The 13,188-nt window shown below is 42.4% G+C and overlaps 1 protein-coding gene across 2 annotated transcripts in view; it reads left to right on the top strand.

Annotated features, from left to right (window-relative positions):
* LOC141088852 (rab GDP dissociation inhibitor alpha-like) overlaps positions 1 to 13,188 on the top strand; it is a 106,475-nt gene that overhangs the window by 89,048 nt on the left and 4,239 nt on the right. For both annotated transcript variants that reach the window (XM_073575074.1, XM_073575075.1), the window contains 3 exons: positions 4,790 to 4,961; positions 5,386 to 5,530; positions 9,009 to 9,063. In XM_073575074.1, the coding sequence (XP_073431175.1) occupies positions 4,790 to 4,961; positions 5,386 to 5,530; positions 9,009 to 9,063 (372 nt within the window). The remainder of the gene's footprint in view (positions 1 to 4,789; positions 4,962 to 5,385; positions 5,531 to 9,008; positions 9,064 to 13,188) is intronic.

The following is a 13,188-nucleotide window of genomic DNA, read 5'->3' as shown; positions in this document are numbered from 1 at the left end:
AAGAATATTCAGGTCTTTGGAGATGGACTTGTAGCCTTGAGATTGCTCATGCTTCCTCACAATTTGGTTTCTCAAGTCCTCAGACAGTTCTTTGGTCTTCTTTCTTTTCTCCATGCTCAATGTGGTACACACAAGGACACAGGACAGAGGTGGAGTCAACTTTAATCCATGTCAACTGGCTGCAAGTGTGATTTAGTTATTGCCAACACCTGTTAGGTGCCACAGGTAAGTTACAGGTGCTGTTAATTACACAAATTAGAGAAGCATCACATGATTTTTCGAACAGTGCCAATACTTTTGTCCACCCTCTTTTATGTTTGGTGTGGAATTATATCCAATTTTGCTTTAGGACAATTCTTTTTGTGTTTTTTAATTTAAGACAAATTAAATGAAGATAATACCAAAGAATTTGTGGTTGCAATCATTTTCAGGAAGAAACTGAGTATTATCAGACAGAATTGCAGGGGTGTCAATACTTTTGGCCACAACTGTATTTGGTGATGTGTGTGAGTTTGTGGTGACCTGTGTATGTGTGCATCCGTGTATATGGTAACATGCGTGTGTCTGTGTTCGTGGAGATGTGTAGTTGCAGATCTCTGTATCCCTGTTAATGTGCAGTAAGCTGGGTGTATACACACCAAATTTATGAACGCACTTTGTGTTCACAGTGAAGCAGCGGTGACACAGGACTCTGTCAGCCATTAGCGCCAACTTTGAAAATCTAGCATTTGGCAGTGTCCTACATCACTGCTGCCTCCCTGGGCATGTGCAGGGCGACAATGAAGCCGGGGTGCGTGCATACAGCTCCACTGCGTATTTGGAGGGTGGTGGTAGAAGCTGTGGGGTGTCACTCACCACTAGTATCTCCGCCACCTTATGACCTCTTGTTTCACAGTTAGAAGATGTGATTGCAGAGCTAGAAGCGCATCTCCCACAGACTATGGTTACAAGGCATCTTAAGAGGCTTCTCTTAAAGGGAATCTGTCAACAGAAAAAATTCTATCAACCTGCAGATATGGGGTTAAAGGTTAATAGCGTTCCTAACATGTCAGGCACCTGCACTTAGCAGAACACTGCAGGGAGAAAATTTACTTGATTCTCCATGTGGCGTTCACGTTTTATTCCTGGAGACGGTGCCGACACAGGTTCAGTCACCGCTCTGCGACCGCACCCTCGCATTGGCTGATTCCCTGCATTGGGGAGGGCTGTCACTCTGTATACTCAGAGTGGTGACTGCACCTGCGTCGGCACTTCCCCCACCCCGTGACTGACAGCGTTCGGCTAAGTGAGGGCGCTGGGCAGGTTAGTAACACTATTCATCTGCAGACCATTCCCATATCTGCAGGTTAATAGCGTATTTCTGCAATCAGGTTCCCTTTAAACAAAATGCTACCGGAAATGGAGTAAAAAAACTAATTTTAGGCTATGCACCCACGTATGCAGAAAAAAACAGACTTCTTCCCAGGAAAAACGTGCGTTTTGTATGCATTTTTTGCATGTTTTTTGTTTGTTTTCGTTTTTTACAGGAGCATCCTCCTGCTAATAGAATATACTTGGAAATGTGTTTTTTTCTGCAAAATTAATGAACATGCTGCGTTTTTTTCGCAGAAATTAACGCATCATGTGCACAAAAATTGCAGAATTCATTAAAAAGAATGGGATGCTTCTTGTATGTGATTTTGAAGCGTTTTTACCGGGAAAAACGCGAAAAAAAATCCGCTTACGTGGGTACACAGCCTTAGAGATTAGATAGGTAGGGAGAAGTGTAGGGTGTGGTGTAATGAAGCTCATTACAAAGCGGTTAGGGTGTAAGGATAGAAATTTACAGAGGCCATTATAGGTACCGGACCATCCCGCTAATGTTGGCAGTGCAGGTGTAAGATTCATTAAGAGGCGCACTGATCACGTAATGAATTAGGCACATCTTAGCACTGGGGTGCGCCTTGCCAAAAGTCTACATTTCTGGATCCAGTTAGGCCACTAAAGTATTGTAACTTTTGAAGAATTTGGTTGACGGGCTTCGCCATACCACGTCGCCCATGTTCTTCCTACTTTGGTGTGTCTAAGACTGGGTGAAAATGGCAAAAACCACAACATTTATTTAACAACTTTGAGATGTGCACAAATTTTCTGACTTTTCAAAGTGTCTTATGCCAGAATTCTAGCAAAAATTCTTTAATGAATTGTGGCCTAAGTGTATTAGTGGATTCAGTACACAAGTAAAACTAAAGTTTCTTAGGCATTTGTCATGTCTGTATATCAATCTTACATTATGTGTGACTGTACACACTGGGGTGTTACTGCAAGGAGGTATGTGATTATAAGAATTAACAGGTTAAGGCTGGTATCTCGGGTAGCATTTGTTGTGTGTAACACTTTACGGTATGGCTGCTAAATAGTAGAGTTGAGCAAATATGTTCGGAATCGATCACCGAATCTGAGTTTGCCATATTCATGCCATAATAGTACCAACATATTCGGTCATTTCTGCTCCCATTGACTCCAATGACGTTTGGCTGTGTTCAGCAAATATTGCAAATACAGTATTTGCCGCTGATCATAATCGGAACCGAATTTTGAAATATTCGATCAACTCTAAGACAATTTAAGTTTAGTATGTATGAAATGGTTTCTTATCAGTTGCACCTCGGATGCGCACTACTCCCGCTGAATTGTAAGTGAGACCTTAGACTCTAACAAAAAGATGGGCCACCACTCCGGGGCCAGTGCTTTGTATTTGCCCCCCAGGCTAAAATTTGCCAACCAGCCCCTAACGACAAGCTTAGGAAGCTGACCGAGAGCAGTGAGGTATGTGGCTAGGTGACCAGTGAAGCAGTCCTGTGTCCTTCCAGCCGGGGCCGTAGTACCCTAAGCTGAAATCCTGAAGTCACACCAACCAGAAGAAAAAGTCTCTTTATATAGTTCTCAACTGGCCTTCTATCAGGATCCTGACAGCGCCGGCGTACAGCCTCCACTGAGCAGGGACTCACCCGCACTGTAGGGACCCGAACAGCCAGAAAGTACAGATGCACAGGACCTGAACGCTGAAGTTTAACAAGCCGGCACAGGACCTACGGTCATGTGACTGCAAGGGGGTGTGGCTTAGCGCCCTGCATTCAGAGAAGGTAGAAAACTCAGAGTCGGGCAAAACGGAGGTCATACACAGTACGGGCAAACGAGGTACAGGAGGGGTAAACAGATGGGAGGTCAGACAAAGTCAAAGGTCATACACAAGAGGGCGGTGCAGTACCAAAGGGATGAGCAGAGAGCAGTCGAGTCACAAGCAGAGAATCATACACGAGAGAGCGGTGCGGTACAAGAGGGGCAGGCAGAACTCGTAACAGGGACAGAACCGGATCACAACCAAACAAGCAACAGGTTATCAGGCACAAGGCACACGTATACAAGAGGTCAACTAACTCAGCCGAGGGCAGGAGTATAACTGACACCGGACCTAGATCCAGTGAGCATTAAATAGCCGCCCTCTGCCAGAGAGAGGCAGAACAATTAACCCCCAGTCTGACCAGGACGGGCCAAAGCAAAACCCCGTCCTGGATCATGACACCTTCAACCAGCATCCAGAGGTCAGAGAGAGATGCGAATGAGGCCAACCTGCATTGTTCAATTATGTTAACTGTTTGCATAGTTTTCCCTCCTCTGGGAATGCCAAGAAGCTGGCTGGCATAAACAATGTAAGTAATCAGCATATCAGCACACATCATTGTTTAGTGGCCAAACATAACAGAAGATAAACTGTAGGAGATAATATATTAGAGGTAAATATTCATCCTATAAGAAGAGTCAATACTTAAGACAACAGTTTATGATACTGGGCCTACTCAGTTTAAGTCTGGAATAATTAAGAAGGGCTGTGTCGTCACAGATGTGCTTTACCAAAAAGCTCTATATTGGTCTAATCTGTCAGCAAAATGATTTCCCAGAAGGATTTTGGGTTACTCACATACATTTTGGCAGTCTGCAGTCTAGCTTTTTATGTCTCTGTGTCAGCAGTGGGGTCCTCCTGGGTCTCCTGCCATAGCTCTTCATTTCAATCAAATGTGGACTGATGCACCCTGAGCTTGCAGGACAGCTTGAATTTATTTGGACCTTGATTGGGGCTTATCCACCATCAGGGCTATCCTGCAATGCAACCCTTTATCAATTTTTCTCTGCCATCCACTTCCAGGAAGAATAGCTACAGTGCCATGGGATGTAAACTTCTTGATTATGTTGTGCACTATGAAGAAAGGAACATAAAGCTCTCTTGAGATTGACATTTAACCTTGAGATTCGTGATAATTTCAAAAATTTCGGTTCCAAAGTCCTCAGACAGTTCTCTTCTCCTCTTTCTGTTCTCCATGCTTTGTGTGGCACACACAGACGCAAAATGCAAAGATTGAGTCAACCTCTCCCTTTTTTATCTGAATTCAGGTGTGATTTTTATATTGCCCACACCTGTTACTTGCCACAGGTGAGTTTGAACGAGCATCACACACTTGAAATAAATTTGTTTACCCGCAATTTTGGGAAGGTGTCAACAATTTTGTTTTGCCCGTTTTGGGGGTTTTGTGTGAAATTCTGTCCAATTTGCCTTTTTTTCCTGATTTTCTTTGCATTACAATATGCACAAGGGAAATAAACGTGTATAAGAAAACATGTAATAGCAAAAATAATCTGGGAGAAATACTTCATTTTTTTGGAACAATTTCAAGGGTGCCAATACTTTCAGCCTTGACTGTGTAAATATAATTTACTCCATATAACTCCCTCCTTGTCTCTTACATTCCAGGTCGCGCACTGTAAACAGTTAATTTGTGACCCGAGTTATGTTCCCGGGCAAGTGAAGAAAAGTGGACAAGTGATAAGAGTCATCTGCCTCCTCAGCCATCCAATTAGAAACACCAACGAATGCACCTCTTGCCAAATCATTATTCCCCAGACGCAAGTAAACAGAAAATCAGGTCAGACAATAAAAAAAAATATTTTTCTTCCAAACAAACAGCGCCACACCTTTCCACAGGTCGTGTATGGTATTGCAGCTTGAAGTGAATAGGGAATACTAGGCACAATCTGTGGCACTATCGCTGGAAGAAAGCAGCCATGTTTTTTTTTTAATCCTGGGCAGTCCCTTTAATGGGTATATGTGCTTTTGCAACATGACTACAGATATAAAATATGTACGGTATGTGCAAACCTATGACGTATAGGAGCTGTATACCTAAAACCAGTAGAAAGTTTGTAAAGGCGTTTTATTTTTGGAGAAATAGAAAAAATTGGTTCCAAAAGTTTTTTTTTTTCCAAAAAACCTCTCATCTATTTGGCGCCAATGATCAGATTTTTTTTATTGTAAGCCATGATGATCGGTCCTGTATCTCCTCTGCTCAGACATCTATGTGTGCATGGTCTCCTGCTCGCACCGCGTGGCATCAGATGGGAAATACGTGGCAATTATTAGCACGACCGTAGAAAGCGAGAATCCGGAAAGTGAGATTCTGCCGGCCCTGGAACTCCTGGAGCCTGTGGATCAGAAGTAAGTCGGGCCGATGTATCGAGGGCATATCGACGATTACTAAGTCGTATCCAGCCCATATAATCCTATGCAGGATAGCTCTGCTCAATAAATAAAGTAAATAAATACTTTCCTGCTTGCTACAATGTATCAGTGCAGTTGCATTTTTTTTTTGAGCTGCGATGCATTATTATTATTTTTTTTTTTAAACACACAATTTTAATTCTTTCCGGGCTGGATACAATTGTTGCAAACCCTCTGCTGTGACAAGTAGGAGATCTATGACAGTTTTTAGCCTGTGAATGTAAAAAGAAATCAATCAGATTTAATCTGTGACATATTTTGATGCAAATTACGGCAGCTAGTTTTAGAGCAATTTACATGATTTTTATTCTTCCTTTTTTTTGTAATTGTCCATATTTAAAGGAACGTGACTTACAGTCAACAGCGGCACCGAAATTTAGATGCAAAATCCATAGTGTTCAAAGATGCGCTGAATTGATCAACGTGCTTTGATTAAGGGTATGTGCACACACGCTGCGGATTCTGATGCGGATCCGCAGCGGATTTGGCCCTGCGGATCTGCAGCAGTTCCGCAGATATTGTACAGTACAGTGTTAGCCAATGGGATTTCAAATCCGCAGTGCACATGCTGCAGATTTTTCCATGCGGTTTTGCTGCGGTTTTAAATCCGCAGCATGTCAATTCTTTCTGCGGATTCCGCAGCGGTTTGCCACCTGTTCCATTGTCCAGGTGTCAATCCGCAGGGGAAAACCGCTGGCAAATCCGCAGGAAAACCGCAGGTCACTTTACCTGCGGTTTTAACTGCAAATCCGCGCAGAAAAATCCACAGGTGAATCCGCAGCGTGTGCACGCAGCCAAAAGGGGTATTCCAGCCTAAATCATTTATCACAGGCAGGTGGCTAGTGATCACTGGGGGTCTAGCTACTGGACCATCGCTGATTTAACATACATCATCTATTTTGTGACTATATAGAAGTTTCTTGCAATAAAGAATGGGAAAACATAATTTACACATTGCACCGATCCTTAGAGATCAGTGTGGGCCAAATTCCTTTCAAATGCAAAAAAGTTGCCTTTTTTTTTTTCTTATTCACATACTTTGGAAAATTGGAACCAGGCTGTTAATTACAGTCATATGTTAAAGTTTGGGCACCCCTATTAATGTTAACCTTTCTTCTTTATAACAATTTTGGTTTTTGCAACAGCTATTTCAGTTTCATATATCTAATAACTGATGGACTCAGTTATATTTCTGGATTCAAATGAGGTTTATTGTACTAACAGAAAATGTGCAATCTGCATTTAAACAAAATTTGACCGGTTCAAAAGTATGGGCACCCTTATCATTTTCTTGATTTGAACACTCCTAACTACTTTTTACTGACTTCCTGAAGCACTAAATTGGTTTTGCAACCTCATTGAGCTTTGAACTTCATAGCCAGGTGTATCAAATCTTGAGAAAAGGTATTTATGGTGGCCACTTGCAAGTAGTTCTCCTATTTGATTCTCCTATGAAGAGTGGCATCATGGGCTCCTCAAAACAACTCTCAAATGATCTGAAAACAAAGATTATTCAACATAGCTTTTCAGGGGAAGGATACAAAAAGTTGTCTCAGAGATTTAACCTGTCAGTTTCCACTGTGAGGAACATAGTAAGGAAATGGAAGAACACAGGTACAGTTCTTGTTAAGCCCAGAAGTGGCAGGCCAAGAAAAATAGCAGAAAGGCAGAGAAGAAGAATGGTGAGAACAGTCCAGGACAATCCACAGACCACCTCCAAAGACCTGCAGCATCATCTTGCTGCAGATGGTGTCACTGTGCATCGGTCAACAATACAGCGCACTTTGCACAAGGAGAAGCTGTATGGGAGAGTGATGCGAAAGAAGCCGTTTCTGCAAGCACGCCACAACCAGAGTCGTCTGAGGTATGCAGAAGCACATTTGGACAAGCCAGTTACATTTTGGAAGAAGGTCCTGTGGACTGATGAAACAAAGATTGAGTTGTTTGGTCATACAAAAAGGCGATATGCATGGAGGCTAAAAAACACAGCACTCCAAGAAAAACACTTGCTACCCACAGTAAAATTTGGTGGAGGTTCCATCATGCTTTGGGGCTGTGTGGCCAATGCCGGCACCGGGAATCTTGTTAAAGTTGAGGGTGTCATGGATTCAACTCAGTATCAGCAGATTCTTGACAATAATGTGCAAGAATCAGTGACGAAGTTGAAGTTACACAGGGGATGGATATTTCAGCAAGACAATGATCCAAAACACCGCTCCAAATCTACTCAGGCATTCATGCAGAGGAACAATTACAATGTTCTGGAATGGCCATCCCAGTCCCCAGACCTGAATATCATTGAACATCTGTGGTATGATTTGAAGCGGGCTGTCCATGCTCGGCGACCATCAAACTTAACTGAACTGGAATTGTTTTGTAAACAGGAATGGTCACAAATACCTTCATCCAGGAACTCATTAATAGCTACAGGAAGCGACTAGAGGCTGTTATTTTTGCAAAAGGAGGATCTACGAAATATTAATGTCACTTTTATGTTGAGGTGCCCATACTTTTGCACCCGTCAAATTTTGTTTAAATGCAGATTGCACATTTTCTGTTAGTACAATAAACCTCATTTGAATCCAGAAATATAACTGAGTTCATCAGTTATTAGATATATGAAACTGAAATAGCTGTTGCAAAAACCAAAATTGTTATAAAGAAAAAAGGTTAACATTAATAGGGGTGCCCAAACTTTAACATATGACTGTATAAAGGGGCTGCACTCCTCGACTCGGCCTGTGATCATGAGGGGGCGCTGTTTCATAAAAGAAATTGAGCATTCTTTTCTAATCTCATGTAACCTTGAGATTCTTAGTTTACTTTTGTAACACATGTGGGCTGAAGATTTCCAAGAACTTTGCTGGAATTCAGGAAACGAGGACGAGTCGCTGTTCCCGGGATGAACTGTGAAAACATTGCAGGAAAACTCTGGCACTTCATAAGAAAAGGAGGGAGAAAGACCCTTCCAGGACATCATCTGTGGAGCATCTCTGCTTTTCTCACATGCAGGAACAACAATGGGGTCAATTCTCTACATTTTTTGCATAGCTGATTGCGGCCTACGGCTCTTTAGCTGTATGTACAAGAGTATAGCGGGGGGGGGGGGTATCGGGGGTATTATAAATTCTCAGTGCCCCCCCCCCCCGAGCTGCGATTAGGGCTCCGCACAGACCCCGCTTGGCCTTTTGTGTGAATTGATTCCCCATTGACTCTGCTCTGTATTGGATTGATTGCACTTTTCTATATCTTATGGAATTGCTCTTCGTGCGATTCCCCCTCCTCTCCATCTCTAGAATGTCGTCAGTCACTTTTTCCGGTGACCTCATGGCCAAGAGAGGGGTATAAGAAAAGTCACCAATCTCACGGTAAATTTTGTGTCTTTAGTTTTTTCAGCTCATTTCTCTTTTCACAGGTTTGTGTCCATTAGTGACCAGTATGTCCCGAAACACGATGGAACCAGAAGTCAGGTGAGATGAGGCCGAAATCACCCATCTGTGCTCAAACTATTACTAATGAGGGCACCATGGAGGAGCATTATTGCTATGGGGGCACTATTACTAATGAGGGGATTATGGAGGAGCATTATTACTATGGGGGCACTATTACTAATGAGGGGACTATGGAGCAGCATTATTACTATGGGGGGCACTATTACTAAGAGGGGATTATGGAGGGGCATTATTACTATGGGGGCACTATTACTAAGAGGGGACTATGGAGGAGCATTATTACTATGGGGAACTATTACTAATGAGGGGACTATGGAGGAGCATTATTATTATGGGGCACTATTACTAATGAGGGGACTATGGAGGAGCATTATTACTATGGGGCACTATTACTAAGAGGGGACTATGGAGGAGCATTATTACTATGGGGGCACTATTACTAATGAGGGGACTATGGAGCAGCATTATTACTATGGGGGCACTATTACTAAGAGGGGATTATGGAGGAGCATTATTACTATGGGGGCACTATTACTAAGAGGGGACTATGGAGGAGCATTATTACTATGGGGCACTATTACTAATGAGGGGACTATGGAGGAGCATTATTACTATGGGAGACTTACTAAGAGGGTACTATGGAGGAGCATTATTACTATGGGGGCACTATTACTAAGAGGGGACTATGGAGGAACATTATTACTATGGGGGCACTATTACTAAGAGGGGATTATGGAGGAGCAATATTACTATGGGACACTTACTAATGAGGGGATTATGGAGGATCATTATTACTATGGGGCACTATTACTAAGAGGGGACTATGGAGGAGCATTATTACTATGGGACACTATTACTAAGAGGGTACTATGGGGGCACTATTACTAAGAGGGGACTATGGAGGAGCATTATTACTATGGGACACTATTACTAATGAGGGGATTATGGAGGATCATTATTACTATAGGGCACTATTACTATGAGGGGACTATGGAGCAGCATTATTACTATGGGGCACTATTACTAATGAGGGGACTATGGAGGAGCATTATTACTATGGGGCACTATTACTAAGAGGGGACTATGGAGGAGCATTATTACTATGGGGGTACTATTACTAAGAGGGGACTATGGAGGAACATTATTACTATGGGGGCACTATTACTAATGAGGGGATTATGGAGGAGCATTATTACTATGGGGGCACTATTACTAAGAGGGGACTATGGAGGAACATTATTACTATTGGGGCATTATTACTAAGAGGGGACTATGGAGGAGCATTATTACTATGGGGGCACTATTACTAATGAGGGCACCACGGAGGAGCATTATTACTATGGGGGCACTATTACTAAGAGGGGACTATGGAGGAACATTATTACTATGGGGGCACTATTACTAATGAGGGGATTATGGAGGATCATTATTACTATGGGGCACTATTACTAATGAGGGGACTATGGAGGAGCATTATTACTATGTGGTACTATTACTAAAGAGGGAACTATGGAGGAGCATTATTACTATGGGAGCACTATTACTAAGAGGGGACTGTGGAGGAGCATTATTACTATGGGGCACTATTACTAATGAGGGGACTATGGAGGAGCATTATTACTATGGGGCACTATTACTAATGAGGGCACAACGGAGGAGCATTATTACTATGGGGGCACTATTACTAAGAGGGGATTATGGAGGATCATTATTACTATGGGGGCACTATTACTAAGAGGGGATTATGGAGGAGCATTATTACTATGGGACACTATTACTAATAAGGGGATTATGGAGGATCATTATTACTATGGGGACACTATTACTAAGAGGGGATTATGGAGGAGCATTATTACTAAGAGGGAACTATGGAGGAGCATTATTACTATGGGGCACTATTACTAATAAGGGGATTATGGAGGATCATTATTACTATGGGGCACTATTACTAATGAGGGGACTATGGAGGAGCATTATTACTATGGGTGCACTATTACTAAGAGGGGACTATGGAGGAGCATTATTACTATGGGGCACTATTACTAATGAGGGGACTATGGAGAATCATTATTACTATGGGGGCACTATTACTAAGAGGGGACTATGGAGGAGCATTATTACTATGGGGCATTATTATTAATGGGGGGACTATGGAGGAGCATTATTACTATGGGGCACTATTACTAATGAGGGGACTATGGAGGATCATTATTACTATGGGGGCACTGTTACTAAGAGGGGATTATGGAGGAGCATTATTACTAAGAGGGAACTATGGAGGAGCATTATTACTATGGGGCACTATTACTAATGAGGGGACTATGGAGGAGCATTATTACTAAGAGGGGACTATGGAGGAGCATTATTACTATGGGGCACTATTACTAATGAGGGGACTATGGAGGATCATTATTACTATGGGGGCACTATTACTAAGAGGGGACTATGGAGCAGCATTATTACTATGGGGGCACTATTACTAAGAGGGGACTATGGAGGAGCATTATTACTATGGGGCACTATTACTAATGAGGGGACTATGGAGGAGCATTATTACTATGGGAGACTTACTAAGAGGGTACTATGGAGGAGCATTATTACTATGGGGGCACTATTACTAAGAGGGGACTATGGAGGAACATTATTACTATGGGGGCACTATTACTAAGAGGGGATTATGGAGGAGCAATATTACTATGGGACACTATTACTAATGAGGGGATTATGGAGGATCATTATTACTATGGGGCACTATTACTAAGAGGGGACTATGGAGGAGCATTATTACTATGGGACACTATTACTAAGAGGGTACTATGGGGGCACTATTACTAAGAGGGGACTATGGAGGAGCATTATTACTATGGGACACTATTACTAATGAGGGGATTATGGAGGATCATTATTACTATAGGGCACTATTACTATGAGGGGACTATGGAGCAGCATTATTACTATGGGGCACTATTACTAATGAGGGGACTATGGAGGAGCATTATTACTATGGGGCACTATTACTAAGAGGGGACTATGGAGCATTATTACTATGGGGGTACTATTACTAAGAGGGGACTATGGAGGAACATTATTACTATGGGGGCACTATTACTAATGAGGGGATTATGGAGGAGCATTATTACTATGGGGGCACTATTACTAAGAGGGGACTATGGAGGAACATTATTACTATTGGGGCATTATTACTAAGAGGGGACTATGGAGGAGCATTATTACTATGGGGGCACTATTACTAATGAGGGCACCACGGAGGAGCATTATTACTATGGGGGCACTATTACTAAGAGGGGACTATGGAGGAACATTATTACTATGGGGGCACTATTACTAATGAGGGGATTATGGAGGATCATTATTACTATGGGGCACTATTACTAATGAGGGGACTATGGAGGAGCATTATTACTATGTGGTACTATTACTAAAGAGGGAACTATGGAGGAGCATTATTACTATGGGAGCACTATTACTAAGAGGGGACTGTGGAGGAGCATTATTACTATGGGGCACTATTACTAATGAGGGGACTATGGAGGAGCATTATTACTATGGGGCACTATTACTAATGAGGGCACAACGGAGGAGCATTATTACTATGGGGGCACTATTACTAAGAGGGGATTATGGAGGATCATTATTACTATGGGGGCACTATTACTAAGAGGGGATTATGGAGGAGCATTATTACTATGGGACACTATTACTAATAAGGGGATTATGGAGGATCATTATTACTATGGGGACACTATTACTAAGAGGGGATTATGGAGGAGCATTATTACTAAGAGGGAACTATGGAGGAGCATTATTACTATGGGGCACTATTACTAATAAGGGGATTATGGAGGATCATTATTACTATGGGGCACTATTACTAATGAGGGGACTATGGAGGAGCATTATTACTATGGGTGCACTATTACTAAGAGGGGACTATGGAGGAGCATTATTACTATGGGGCACTATTACTAATGAGGGGACTATGGAGAATCATTATTACTATGGGGGCACTATTACTAAGAGGGGACTATGGAGGAGCATTATTACTATGGGGCATTATTATTAATGGGGGGACTATGGAGGAGCATTATTACTATGGGGCACTATTACTAATGAGGGGACTAT

Source organism: Dendrobates tinctorius, unplaced genomic scaffold (genome assembly GCF_039654945.1).
Source record: "Dendrobates tinctorius isolate UK_male_01 unplaced genomic scaffold, ASM3965494v1 ptg000041l, whole genome shotgun sequence".
NCBI lineage: Eukaryota > Metazoa > Chordata > Amphibia > Anura > Dendrobatidae > Dendrobates > Dendrobates tinctorius.
Note: the sequence above shows the minus strand (reverse complement) of the source record. Positions and strands in the feature narration are given on the sequence as shown.